Genomic DNA, 15,251 nt, shown 5'->3' on the forward strand with positions numbered 1-15,251 from the left:
CCCAGCACATTGCAGTTATCTGTGTCTCTCTGGAATTGCCAGGGTGACAACATACTTCCTCCAAATATTCTACTAATTTTTCAGGATTCTGCACTTGTTCAGGGGTGAAGTCTTAAAACAATGGAGGTGCCCATCATCTTAGGCATTTGCCCATACTATCCCACATACCCTGCCACCCATAACTATCGAGCCTTGGGGCAGATCTCTGGATGTTATTCTGAAATTGCTTATTAACCTTAGACAAAACTGAAACAATATTCCCAGTCAATACCAATAGAAGTATCTTAACTACCCAAGGATGTTCAAGATACTGAAAAGTTATCGTGATGAAGGAGGAGGCATCATAGATGAAGGCAGCGAAGGTGCCATTCTGTATTTCCTCCATAAAAAACCTCTCAGAGGAGGATGTATAATTGCTAATTGCCTACATGAGGTGGTACCTCAAGTACAGTAATGGCTTCCATGCAAGACCCAAATAACTGATAAAGCTCAAGGCCAGTGTTTTAATAACAAATCTCCTAGGCAAAACATCACTAATCACTGCAGAGCACAGAGAAAACCAACACCAATCTTTAACAGGAAGAGCAAAAAGAACATGGTGTAGATCGGATAAACTACTATTGAGAACAGATGAGTCAATGCTGTGACCACCAACTGTTATTGTCTCAAACCCTTTGTGTCCCATGTTGGGTGCCAAAAAGGAATGTGGTGGCTTAGCCCCAGTCAGCAACTAAGCACCACACAGCCGCTCGCTCACTCCCCCCACCCCAGTGGGATGGGGGAGAGAATCAGAAGATCAAATTGAAGAAAACTCGTGGGTTGAGATAAAAACAGTTTAATGATTAATATAAAACAGTAGTAGTAGTAGTAGTAGTAGTAGTAATAATAACGATAATAATATAATGAAAAGGAAAATAACAGGGGGGAGAGAGGGAGGAAACCTGGGGAGGGGGAAAAAACTAAACAAAACAAGTGCTGCAACTGCTCACCACCCACCAACCAATGCCACCGGTCATCAAGCTGCGATTGCTGCCTCCCCCGGCCAACTCCCCCCAGTTAATATACTGGGCATGACATCATATGATATGGAATATCCCTTTGGCCAGTTTGGATCACCTGTCTTGGCTCTGCCCCCCTCCCCTCCCAGCTTCTTGTGCGCCTGCTAGAACATGGAAAGCTGGAAAAGTCCTTGACTCGTATAAGCACTACTTAGCAACAGCTAAAACATCAGTGTGTTATCAACATTTTTCTCATATTAAATCCAAAACACAGCACTATACCAACTACAGTGAAGAGTATGAACTCTATCCCAGCCAAAACCATGACACATATAGACAAGGAAGAGCCAGGAGACAGGGGCAAGGATTCAAATGTGGATGTATTTTATCTGAATTAATTAATTCTTTGAACTGTGTACCACTAGCACATATGGAGTAAGATTTGAAGTGTGATATATACCATATGGAAACATGTTAAATTAAAAACAAGTCAACAATTTCTAAAGGACTGTATAGGACACCAGCCAGTGATGGCAGGATTGTAGAAATCAAAGCCTGAAGTACAACCTAGCCATGCTTCTAGCACATCTAATCTGACAAGAGGGAACACTGCTCCTTTCAAGTTGGTATAATGGTTGAGTCAGCTTACCATGAATTGTCACTGCCATTAGACATCACTCTAAAAAATTTAACCAATTGGTATAAAACATGTCTTAAATTAATCTCTTCAGTCTTTCAAAGGTAAGTAAGTGAAATAATTTTATCCTAGACCTTTAAAGTTAGAACTGGTTGTTCTCCTCAGTACTGTTACCATCTCTTATCACAATTAAAACATTTCAGAGATTTGCATATCATTTTGCAAGCATGGATAATTAGGTCTCTTTTAGAAGGCTGTAAGCAATTACTGTAGAATACTATCTGGTTCTTTATAGAGATATAAAAAATAGGAATACTGTCTGAGCAAGGGCTAGGAAAGCAAAGAATATGATGAATAACGTTACTGTATCACCAACAGTCAGGATGAGGTTTTAACATTTTATAGGAGTAATAAATAATGAAAGTACCTAAAATTAATAAATGCTGTACATAAAAATAAAAGCAATACCTGGAATAAAAAAAGTTAAACCAGCTAATTTGAAATTTCAATTTCAGTCTAAAGAAAGAATTATTTCAACAAAAGTGAAAGGAAATTTATCTTACTTTATCTAGTCTTTTTTGCCAGCTTTCTTCACGTTTTACCATGAGTTCAATACAATGAGAGAGTGTAGCAAGGATTCCAGCAGTAGTTGCCTTGAAAGTTATAGCTTCTCCTTTAAAGTCTATGCCATTAATTCCTTTGGGTGTCACATGTGGAAACACTAAAACCAAACAAGAATCATTCACTGATAGCTGTCTTTAACTCAAACAAGCATTTTACATGTATACTTTATATTACAACTGTTTGAAGAAAATAGACTGGCTAGAAAGTTAATTTAAAAATAAAAATCAAAATTTTCAGCTATCCACAGGATAAGGAAAGAGATTCAAAAGGAGGAATGCATCTCTCCAGCTTCATCTTGCTATACTGTATTTCAAGTCTGTCTGTAACGCTGTATTACTCTGCACTCTGCAAATCACATGCGTGGAGGGAGTGGGAATACTTTGTAACAATAGCAGTTTGACAGCTAGAAGTGGGGCCTAATTAACACAGAGAAACCTTAAAACATATCCAATACAGCAGTAAGAAAGGAACAATTTCAAAATGCACTCAAACCCAAAAGGTAACATTTCAAGGTTGCTTTAAGCAGGTAATTATAGATTTTAAAACCTCAACACAAAAAGGTATGATATAAAAGTATAAAATGTGTTGAATTATCCAAGTACTATGGGGTTTTGCAGTTCCAACAACTACTTCATGCTGTCAACCAGGCCATCTGTCGCTAAGGATATTTAAACAAGTCACTTAAAATGTGTGCAAAAAAAAGTACCTATTCTATGTCAAACTCGTATGTACGTTGACAGAATAACAAATCAAACACTACGCACAAATGTCAGAAAATAACACCCATGTTGAAACTGACTAAGCCCTGCAAGTTAAAGTAACTCCTGCTATGCCGTGAGGCAAGCTAATGACTTATCACCCAGTGATTGTCCCTTTGTACTCGGTACTGGTGACACTGCACTTTGACTACTGTGTTCAGTTTTGGGCCCCCCAGTACAAAAAGGACATTGAGGTGCTGGAGCATGTCCAAAGAAGAGCAATGAAGCTGGCAAAGGGTCTGGAGAACAAGTTTTATGAGAAGTGGCTGAGGGAGCTGGGGTTGTTTAGTCTGGAGAAGAGGAGGTTGAAGGGAGACCATATTGCTTTCTACAACTACCTGAAAGGAGGTTGTAGTGAGGTGGGTGTCGGTCTCCTCTCCCAAGTAACTTGTGATAGGACGAGAAGAAACAGCCTCAAGTTGTGCCATGAGAGGTTTAGATTAGATATTAGGAAAAATTTCTTCACCGAAAGGGTTGTCAAGCATTGGAGCAGGCTGCCCAGGGAGGTGGTTGAGTCACCATCCCTGGAGGTATATAAAAGACGTAGATGTGGCACTTAGGGACATGGTTTAGTGGTGAACTTGGCAGTGTTAGTTTAACGGTTGGACTTGATCTTAGAGGTCTTTTCCAACCTAAATGATTCTATGATTCTTAGCTACAGTTAAAAAGATTGTTCCAGTCTTTCCAGGACTGGATAGAGAAGAAGGGAACCTGAAACTTGAGAAATCAAAGAATCTTGACAGCTGCTCTGAGACAAAGCTTCAGAAAAGGGTGAAGTTTAAGATAAATCTTTCATTATGAGTTAGCCTGAGTAGTTTTCTGCTCAATACACAGGCATGGGTGTCTCAACCTAAGACACCTACTTCTCCCACCGCATCACTTATGATTCCACTTTAGGGCATAGAGTCTAACTTCATTTCTCATCAAGCTTTGTAGCACTCAGCTACTAAATCTTTAATGGATTTAGCCCTTAGAAATCAAACCAAGGCATAGAAAAACCAAAAAGAAGATAAAGCTTTTAATATAAATAATTGATGGAAAGCAAATTTAATGGAATCAGGATTCATAAGAACTGGAATTAGAAGTTTCGCAGAAAGCAATGGGTTGCAGAAATTATTTTCTCTAGTGAGCTATAGTGAGATTATATACAGGTACCCATAATACATAGCAATTTCTTAGCATATAAGTTATATAAGACTTGATAACAGAACTTTTCACAAGAGGAATGTGGATATCACTTCAAATTCCTGTTAAACACATGATGAAAAAAAATGAAGTCACTTTGCATTTAAATGTTCCAAAATGGCCAGATGTACTAAAGATACAGACTTTCCTAATGACATTTCACATATCAAATGTGTATATACAGCGGATACATGAGAAGAATGTAGATATGAATCACAGAATCATAAAGGTTGGAAAAGACCTCTAAGATCATCAAGTCCAACTGTCGACCCAACACCACCATGCCTCCTAAACCATGCCCTGGAGTGCCACATCTACACGTCCTTTAAATAACTCCAGGGATGGAGACTCTACCACCTCTATGGGCAGCCACTTCCAATGTCTGACCACTCTTTCAGTAAAGAAATTTTTCCTAATATCCAATCTAAACCTCCCCTGATGCAGCTTTAAGCCATTTCCTCTCGTTCTATCACTGGTGACCTGGCAGAAGAGACCAATATGCACCTCGCTACAACCTCCTACGACATATGTTAATAGCAAGAGGAGGTCTAAAGAAAACATTGGACTGATACTTGTTGAAGATGGTCACCTGACTAATAGGGGCAAAGAAAACATGGAGACATTCAATGCTTTTTTTGCCTCCGTCTTTAATAATACTGATAGATCTTGGGCTGCCCGGTCCTCTGAGCTGGAGGACCACGAGTGCGGAAACAGTGACTTTCCATTTGTGGACAGTGAAATTGTAAGGGACCAGTTGTATCAGCTGAATGTTCACAAGTCCATGGGGCCTGATGGGTTTCATCCCAGAGTACTGAAGAAGCTAGTGGCTGTTATGGCAGGACCTCCGGCGATCATCTACCAAAGACCTTGGGAGTCTGGGGAGGTCCCTGCTGACTGGAAGCTAGCCAACATTATTCCAGTCTACAAGAAGGGCATGAGGGAAGACCCAGGAAACTACAGCCCTGTTAGTCTAACCTTGGTACCTGGAAAAATTACTGAGAAGATCATACTGAGTAGTACTGAAAGGTGTTTAAAGACTAATGCATTCATCAGGCACAGTCAACATGGGTTCACAAAGGGAAAGTCCCGTTTAACTAACGGTCACCTGCTCAAAGGGTTCTGGTGAATGGGGCTACATCTGGCTGGCAACCATTCACAAGCGTGGTGTTCCTCAGGGCTCAATTCTAGGGCCACTTCTGTTCAATATATTTATCAATGAGCTGGATGCATGAGTTGAATGCACCATTAGCAAGTTTGCTGATGATACCAAACTGGGAGATGTTGTTGACTCTCTCAAGGGACAAGATGCCGTGGAGAGGGATCTAGATAGATTGGAGCATTGGGCTATGATTAATGGGATGAAATCTAAAAAGAAAAATGTTGGTTTCTGCACCTGGGATGGAGTAGCCACAGAATCAGAGAATCATTTAGGTTGGAAAAGACCTTTAAAATCATTGAGTCCAACCGTAAACCTAACACTGCCGAGTCCACCAATAAACCATGTCCCTAAGTGCCACATCTGCACGTCTTTTAAATACTTCCAGGAACTGTGACTCCACCACTTCCCTGGGCAGCCTGTTCCAATGACTGACAACCCTTTCAGTGAAGGCTTTTTCCTAATATCCAGTCTAAACCTCCCATGATGCAACTTGAGGCCATTTCCTCTCATCCTATCACAAGTAACTTGGAAGAAGAGACCAACACCCACCTTGCTACAACCCCCTTTCAGATAGTTGTAGAGAGTGATAAGGTCTCCCCTCAGCCTCCTCTTCTCCAGACTAAACAATCCCAGTTCCCTCAGCCGCTCCTCATCAGACCTGCTCTCCAGACCCTTCACCAGCTTCGTTGCCCCTCTTTGGACACACTCCAGCAACAAAATGTCCTTCTTGTACTGAGGGGCCCAAAACTGAACACAGTATTCAAGGTGTGCCCTCACCAGTGCCAAGTACAGGGGCACGATCACTTCCTTACGCCTGCTGGCCACACTATTCCTGATACAAGCCAGGATGCTGTTGGCCGCCTTGGCCACCTGGGCACACTGCTGGCTTGTGTTCAGCCGGCTGGCAACCAGCACCCCCGGGTCCTTCTCTGCCATGCAGCTTTCCAGCCACTCTTCCCCAAGCCTGTAGCGTTGCACGGGGTTGTTGTGACCCAAGTGCAGGACCCGGCACTTGGCCTTGTGAAACCTCATACAATTGGCCTCGGCCCATCAATACAGCCCGTCCAGGTCCCTCTGCAGAGCCTTCCTGGATGATGGGATAGAGTGTACCCTCAGCAAGTTCGCTGATGATACCAAGCTGGGAGGAGTGGCTGATACGCCAGAAGGCTGTGCTGCCATGCAACGAGACCCGGACAGGCTGGAGAGCTGGGCCGAGGGGAACCTGATGAAATTCAACAAGAGCAATTGCAAGGTCCTGCACCTGGGGAGGAACAACCCCATGCACCAGTACAGGCTGGGGGGCTGACCTACTGGAAGGTAGCACTACTGAGAAGGACCTGGGAGTGCTGGTGGACAGCAAGCTGACCCTGAGCCAACAATGTGCCCTTGTGGCCAAGAAGGCCAACGGTATCCTGGGCTGCATTAAAAGGAGTGTGACCAGCAGGTTGAGAGAGGTTATCCTCCCCCTCTACTCTGCCCTAGTGCATTTGGAGTACCGCGTCCAGTTTTGGGCCCCCCCAGTTTATGAAGGACAGGGAACTGCTTGAGCAAGTCCAGTGGAGAGCTACCAAGATGATCAGGGGACTGGCGCACCTCCCTTATGAGGAAAGGCTGAGAGACCTGGGTTTGTTCAGCCTGGAGAAGAGAAGACCGAGGGGGGATTTCAGCAATACCTAGAAATATCTAAAGGGTATGTGTCAGGAGGATGGGCCTAGACTCTTTTCAATAGTGCCCAATGACAGGACAAGGGGCAATGGGCGCAAGTTGAAACACAGGAAGTTCCAGCTAAACATGAGAAAAAACTTCTTTCCTGTGAGGGTGACAGAGCAGTGGAACAGGCTGCCCACAGAGGTTGTGGAGTCTCCTTCCCTGGAGACATTCAAAACCTGCCTGGATGCAGTCCTGTGCCCCGTGCTCAAGGTGTCCCTGCTCAAGCAGGGTGGTTGGACAAGATGATCTCCAGAGGTCCCTTCCAACCCCTACCATTCTGTGATTCTGTGATTCCTACCCTCCAGCAGATCAACACTCCCACCCAACTTGGTGTCATCTGCAAACTTACTGAGGGTGCACTCAATCCCCTCGTCCCAATCATTGATAAAGATATTAAACAAGACTGGCCCTAATACTGAGCTCTGGGGAACACCACTTGGAACCGGCCACCAACTGGATTCAACTCCATTCACCACAACTCTCTGGGCCCGGCCGTCCAGCCAGTTTTTCACCCCGTGAACAGTACACGCATCCAAGCCATGGGTAGCCAGTTTCTCCAGGAGAATGCTGTGGGAGACAGCGTCAAAGGCTTTACTAAAGTCCAGGTAGACAAGATCCACAGCCTTTCCCTCATCCACTAGGCGGGTCATCTTGTCATAGAAGGAGATCAGGTTGGTCAGGCAGGACCTGCCTTTCATGAAGCCATGCTGGCTGGGCCTGATTCCCTGGTTGTCCTGCACTTGCCTGGTGAGCTCACTCAAAATGAACCGCTCCATAACCTTCCCTGGTGCCAAGGTCAGGCTGACAGGCCTGTAGTTCCCCGGATCCTCCTTCCTTTAGAAGAAATGTTCTAAAGGTGAATTAAGCTGAAACTCCGACATCATTCTATAATAATAATGTTTGACTAAGACATCTTTTTCACAATGAATCATACAGTGAAATTAAATACAACATTTTTTAAAAAAGGATTTTTCAGTTTTGTGAAGTTTGTTCTGACTTAACAGTCCTCAAAAAGATAGTCTTTTACATATAAAATAGGGTTAGTGGGACTGTGGAGTTGCTTACAGGTGAGCATTGCAAGCTTGCTTATCTTTGCTGATAAGAGGCAAGAAAGATTTATTCAAAACTTCAGTTATACACTACTTAACCTCTGAAATCAGCACTACAATTAATCCTTAGCAGAACAAGCACTTTATAAATTTTTAAAAATCTACTCATATGTTTAATTCTCTAGAAGTATACTGAAAGCTCCTTCCATTTCCTTTCCTTGTAACAGTTTTGGCAATAATCTAGAAAGAGCACTTAAATACAGCAAAGAAACATGCAACATACAGGGAGCTAGAGCCAGTTAAAAAGACAACAGAAGATAGAAAAGGCTTATTTTACCCATATATTTTCCAGGTTCTTGAAGAAAGTGCCTACATTTTTAAAAATGCTTTTGGTAAGTACTTCTTTTGGAGATTCCATCAGATTTGAAACTGGACTGCTTCAAAGTTTTGTGAACCAAAGTCTAACAAATTCTGAATTGTCAACAACTAGAGAATGTAAATACTGAAATAATTCCAGTCAGGAAACAAGAGAAAGTATAAGAAGAACGCCAAATAGATTTTAAATGCATACACAACTTCTGGCAGGCCAGAAGTATCAGATTTCTATAATAGCAAGACTTGCATGAGCTCTTCACATTTACTGCATGGATGCAGTGAGCACAATGACTATAACCAGCTCATTCAAGATAAGAATAAAAATCAGAATTCTGTTCATCATAACATTGGAAAATACAGTTTTAAAAAGTACTAAAATGATGATGAGTGAGAATCAGTAACAATGTTGAGTTAACCATTACATAGCCATAGAACCATAATGGGGCATAACTAAATGGAAAAGCATTGTGCTCTGCCACACTGCTAAAGCAGATAATACTTGCAAGAAAAACTGCAATTGCCTGTTACAAATCTCAGTCCCCAATATCCAAATGATGCAAATGTTTCAACAGAATTTTGTAGTGGAAATGGCTTTGGACACAGAATAAGAAATTCCATTTTGACAGGCTTGCAGTAATATTTGTGTGAATTAAGAATAACTCAGATTATCATTCCTTAGCCGCTTTTCATTATTATCTTAACACGAATAAGAACTTCCTGTCACATACATTCAAATAACTATTCTTGTTGTTTTCTGCTTAGAAAAGAGCATAAATACTCATCTTGTATCAGGCTTATCATACCATTCATATGAATTTTCAGTTAAGAAGTTGACACACTTACATTTTTCCTTACTGCTGTTACTGTTATGTAAAAAATCCCCATCAGAATGCATTGTAGGGAAATCATCTTCATCATCTTCTACCACTAAATTTGAGAGAGAGTGTGTGTTATGGGAGTGAGAAAGCTTTCCCAATTCTTTAGTGCGCAAGAAAAAATTAAGAGCATCTTCATGGCTAAGCAGTATTTAAGATTTTTTCGTATAACAACAGTCATGACCCCCCCCCCCTTTTTTTTTTTTTTTTGACCCAAGACCACTATCAACATTATTGTTAGAAACCATCAGGAGACTAACATTTTCTCAGTGTTGAAATTTAGCACTTGATTCGATGGTAAGAACAACATTACCTCAGTGTTACAACTGGATAAGCAGGGAGCCACAACTGAGCAACTATCTACTCTCTTATACTAGAAAGTTCTCAAAGAAGTGGAATGGTACTTATCTACTGTTTTCTCACTATCAAAAGTTTTAGGCTGCCAGAACAAATGCGGGGATGAATATAAACGCCTCAAGAGAGTGCATGAATACAGCGACAAGCTGTGCTCTGGGAAGAACAGTTCAGAGATAGGTAAACATCCACACCTGAGTCTACTAGGACCTCAAGTGTGCGCTCAGTGCTCTAGCTGCAGCCACTACATCTCAGGAGCACTCATTATGGCAGAACCTTTTCCTTTTTTAAATAATGCATTGTTCCTATCAAAACTAATATCCTATTGTTTTTCAAAATAAAGGTAAGAGACACAGCATTAAACTAACTTGAATTCATCTTATGGGGGTAAACAATTGTTGTTCTATAACATCAAATGCTTAAAAGAGCATTTCTTTTATACAGTTGACAGCTACAGGTTAATATTTAGGTTAAGCAGATTTTTATGGGACTCCAACTTCTGAAGTGAAAATAAAAATAGTTAACACCATTTATGCAGAAATATCTATGATTGATCTCATTACTAAAGAGTAAATTTGAGATACATATTTTACTTATATGGCATCAAATGCTATAGTAACTATTTCAAGGGCTATTACTGTGTAAAAAGTTAAATTCTATGGAGATAAGAGTTTTCAATTACAGTTTTACCTTTATCCCTCTGGAGTTCATCTTTGGAAACTGCATCTGCACAGGCATCAAAGTATTTCTGTAAAGTATCAACTTGTCTACACAAGATGTCTCTAAAGGTTTCCATTTCTGCAAGCTTCTCACATAAGCTATGGCCCTTCTGAAAATACAAGAGAAAAAAGACTCAAATGCTCCTACATATTCAGCAATAGTTCAATGCCAAAAAAAAAAAAAAAAAAGGATTTCTGCAGTTATGAAGAACAAATTCATGTACACTGAAGACATTTCAGATAGCAGCAGCTATGAAATACTGTTAATGTTAGAACAACATAAGAAACTGTATAAAAGTGTTTCTTACTCATTTTGTCCACTGGTCTCAATTTTTCCTCTTGACTGCATCTGCTACTTTAAAGCATTCAATAAAAGCTTATTAAAAACATGGTATTGCATGCTACCATGTTTACGCCTATTTGCCTGAAAACAGTCAGTTCTAGTTTAAGATCTCTGGTCTAATCTGTACTCTCCCCTTTCTTGTGCTGCTTCTCTTCTGCTCTCCCAGAAGTACAGCCCACCCAAGTTCATATGTTAAATATTTATACACGTGAAGCAAGGAAAGCCATCATTTGTCAATCAGTATTAATCAAATTTAAGTCACAGAATCAGCATTTCCTTTCATTTAGAAGCACTGATATTCTCAGAAGTTAGCTACGAAAGGTTAATAAATCCTCCCACCGGCTTGATTTTCTTGCCGTTTGAAAACAACAAGTTTAAGAGGGATAACTGCATAGAGGCATGAAAAAGCTTCCTGTACAATCTGTTCATCATCACATACTGAATTACTAACACTTATAATAAACCAAAGATTTGGGTTTTTTTTTTCCTATAATTGTGTGACTAAGTCTTCGTATAGCTTATTTCCTTTCCAGTTGTGTGTTATTTACACAACGATACTAGAGAAAATGTTGTTCACTAACCTTGAACGAAGAGGTGGATGTTGCAGAGTATCCACTTGCTCCAGAAACAAGAGACACCATGGAGCCATGGCGTCGTAAACTTGACTCTGATCCATAGCCAGATTCAGTCTAAAAACCAAACCACACACAAAAATAGTGCTGAGGCTTTTAATTAAAAAAAAAAAAAAAAAGAAATAATGAAAGCAAGTTTAATGCCATCTCCTCTAAAACCAGCCCATTTGTTTCTTGTCAGGAAGCAGCAGGGGCTTAATAACTCAGATTGTGTCTGCAAGTTTAAGATGTTGATGTTGATCTCTAAAGTTACTATGAATCAATAGAATCCAAGCCAGGATGCTATTGGCAGTCTTGGCCACCCGTCAGCCACCACACCCAGGTCCTTCTCTGCCAGGCGGCTTTCCAGCCATTCTTCCCCAAGCCTGTAGCATTGCATGGCATTGTTTTGACCAAAGCGCAGGACCTGTCACTTAGCCTCATACAATTGGCCTCGGCCCATCAATTCAGCCTGGCCAGATCCCTCTGTAGAGCCTTCCTACCCTCAAGCAGAACAACACTCCCACCCAACTTGGTGTCATCTGCAAACTTACTGAGGGTGCACTCAATCCCCTCATCCCAATCATTGATAAAGATATTAAACAAGACTGGCCCTAATACTGAGCTCTGGGGAACACCACTTGTGACCGGCCACCAACTGGATTCAACTCCATTCACCACAACTCTCTGGGCCCGGCCGTCCAGCCAGTTTTTCACCCAGTGAACAGTACACACATCCAAGCCATGGGTAGCCAGTTTCTCCAGGAGAATGCTGTGGGAGACAGCGTCAAAGGCTTTACTACAGTCCAGGTAGACAAGATCCACAGCCTTTCCTTCATCCACTAAGCGGGTCATCTTGTCATAGAAGGAGATCAGGTTGGTCAGGCAGGGCCTGCTTTTCATAATCCCTTGATGACTGTGCCTGATCACCTGGTTGTCCTTTACATGCTGTGTGACGGCACTCAAGGTGATCTGCGCCATAACCTTCCCCAGCACTGAGGTCAGACTGACAGGCCTGTAGTTCCCCGGATCCTCCTTCCGGCCCTTCTTGTAGATGGGAGTCACATTTGCTAACCTCCAGTCATCTGGGACCTCCCCTGTTAACCAGGACTGCTGATAAATGATGGAAAGTGGCTTGGTGAGCGCTTCCGCCAGCTCCCTCAGTACCCTTGGGTGGATCCCGTCCGGCCCCATAGCCTTGTGCGTGTCTAAGTGGTGTAGCAGGTCGCTAACCATTTCCCCTTGGATTATGGAGGCTTCGTTCTGCTCCCCGTCCCTGCCTTCCAGCTCCGGGGGCTGGGTACCCCCAGAACAACCTGTCTTACTATTAAAGGCAGAGGCAAAGGAGACATTAAGTACCTCAGCCTTTTCCTCATCCTTTGTCACTATGTTTCCCCCCACATCCAATAAAGGATGGAGATTCTCCTTAGCCCTCCTTTTCTTACTAATGTATTTATAGAAACATTATTTATTGTCTTTTACTGCAGTAGCCAGATTAAGTTCTAGTTGGGCTTTGGCCCTTCCAATTTTCTCCCTGCATAGCCTCACGACATCCTTGTAGCCCTCCTGACTTGCCTGCCCCTTCTTCCAAAGGTCATAAACTCTTTTTTTCCCTGAGCGCCAGCCAAAGCTCTCTGCTCAGCCAGGCTGGTCTTCTCTGCTGACTCATCTTTTGACACATGGGGATGGCCTGCTCTTGTGCCTTTACAGTTTCCTTCTTGAAGAATGTCCAGCCTTCCTAGACTCCTTTGCCCTTCAGGATTGCCTCCCAAGAGACTCTGTCAAGCAGGCCCTTAAACAGGCCGAAGTCTGCCCTCTGGAAGTCCAAGGTAGCAGTTCTGCTAACCCCTCTTCTTACTTCTCCGAGAATCTATCATTTTGTGATCACTAGGCCCAAGACAGCCTCCAACCATCATATCACCCACAAGTCCTTCTCTGTTCTTAAACAACAGGCCTTCCCTAGTTGGCTCATTCACCAGCTGTGTCAGGAAGTTATCTTCCACACACTCCAGGAACCTCCTAGGCTGTTTCCTCTCTGCTGTATTGTACTGCCAGCAGACATCTGCTAAGTTGAAGTCCCCCATGAGAACAAGGGCTAGAGATTGTGAGACTTCAGCCAACCGCTTGTAGAGTACTTCATCTGCCTCTTCATCCTGGTTGGGTGGTCTATAACAGACACCCACCATATCTGCCTTGTTGGCCTTCCCCCTGATTCTTACCCATAAACACTAGACCCTTTCATCACCATCGTCAAGCTCTAGACAGTCACAACACTCCCTAACATAGAGGACTACCCCACTGCCTCTCCTTCCTTGCCTATCCCTTCTGAAGAGTTTGTAGCCATCCATTGCAGTGCTCCAGTTGTGTGAGTCATCACACCATGTTTCCATGATTGCAACTATATCATAGTTTTCCAGTTGCAAAACGGCTTCCAGCTCCTCCTGTTGCCCATGCTGCGTGCATTGGTGTAGATGCACTTCAATTGGGCTATTGATCCTGCCACCTTTTTTGGGGGAGAAGCCCTAAGTCCTACGTGACCGTTCTCAGGCTTCCATGGTTTCTAACACATCAATAATCCTCGTGTCTTTGCTGCTATGTGGATCTCCATCCCCTACGTCCACTGAGATGGCAGACCGAAGGACCCTGCTAGCACACTGTCCCTCAAACATTGGCGTGCTGCCCCCAGGCTTAACTCTAGCGAGCTTGGTTTTATCCCCTCCCCCCTTCAAAGCTAGTTTAAAGCTCTTTCAATGAGCCCTGCTAACTCCTGCACAAAGATCCTTTCCCCTCTTTGAGACAGGTGTAACCCTTTTGTCACCAGCAGGCCTGGTGTCATGTAGACTGACCCATGATCAACAAACCCAAAATTATGCCAGTGACACCAGGCTCAGAGCCAGGTATTGATCTGCTGGCTCTTCCTGTTTCTTCCCTCATCATTCCCCGTAACTGGAAGGATAGAGGCGAACACTACTTTTCAGTCACAGGATGGTCTATTCAACACCAGGTCTGCTGACATCCGATGGGATGCAACTTTCTCAGAAGGGGAAAGTTTTTTGCTCAGGAGCTAGCAGGACTGATCGACAGGGCTTTAAACTAGATTGGAAGGGGGAAAGGGGCAATACCAAGCTAGTCAGCAATGGGCAACAGGTAGACACACCAAAGTTTGAGGAGCTGTGTGCTAGCGAGACTCTTCAGACTGCTACATGTGACGATGGGCACAATGAGCTGCACTTGAAGTGTTTCTACACAAATGCACACAGCATGAGGAACAAGCAAGAGGCATTAGAAGCCTTGGCCCAGTCCCAGAGATATTGCATCATTGACATAAGTGAAACCTGGTGGGACGAGTCCTGTGACTGGTGTGCAATGATGGATGGTTGCAATCTCTTCAGGAGGGATAGGCAGGGCAGGTGAGGTGTGGGGGTAGCCTTGTATGTAGTGGAGGAGCTGGAATGCACGGAGCTTGCAGTTGGTGATGGCACAGTTGAGAGCCTCTGGGTAAGGATTAAGGGATAGACAAATAAAGCGGATGTTGTCATGGGAGTCTACTATAAGCAGCTCAGCCAGGAGGATGACACCAATGAGTTACCCCTTCTTTCTTCAAGTATATGTTGAAACTTTTGCAGCAAGTCTAAAAATTGCCCTTGGAACTCAGGTGTTCGATAGAAGCTTTTCTGCTTAGTCTTCACAAAGTCTTTCATAATACCTTCCAGCTCTTTCATTTTGTGTTTCTACTTTTTTCTACATTATTGTTTTTATAAGATATTGTGATTTGATCTTATAGATGTTTTAGTAGAATTTTTCACAAGTACCGCAGAGAACATGATTAGAGTCACTGTATCCTAATGTCTGTT

General features: G+C 42.8%; 1 protein-coding gene across 7 annotated transcripts in view; it reads right to left on the minus strand.

Moving 5' to 3' along the window:
• LOC142049831 (ceramide transfer protein-like) overlaps nt 1–15,251 on the minus strand; it is a 203,754-nt gene that overhangs the window by 43,829 nt on the left and 144,674 nt on the right. For all 7 annotated transcript variants that reach the window (XR_012657834.1, XM_075077910.1, XM_075077911.1 and 4 more), the window contains 4 exons: nt 11,368–11,475; nt 10,415–10,553; nt 9,339–9,422; nt 2,199–2,356 (listed from right to left, as the gene is read on the minus strand). Coding sequence is in view for 6 of the 7 variants with exons in the window: in XM_075077910.1 (XP_074934011.1) it covers nt 2,199–2,356; nt 9,339–9,422; nt 10,415–10,553; nt 11,368–11,475 (489 nt within the window). In the remaining variant the exon portion in view is untranslated. The remainder of the gene's footprint in view (nt 1–2,198; nt 2,357–9,338; nt 9,423–10,414; nt 10,554–11,367; nt 11,476–15,251) is intronic.

This window comes from Phalacrocorax aristotelis, chromosome W (assembly GCF_949628215.1).
Source record: "Phalacrocorax aristotelis chromosome W, bGulAri2.1, whole genome shotgun sequence".
NCBI classification, from domain to species: domain Eukaryota; kingdom Metazoa; phylum Chordata; class Aves; order Suliformes; family Phalacrocoracidae; genus Phalacrocorax; species Phalacrocorax aristotelis.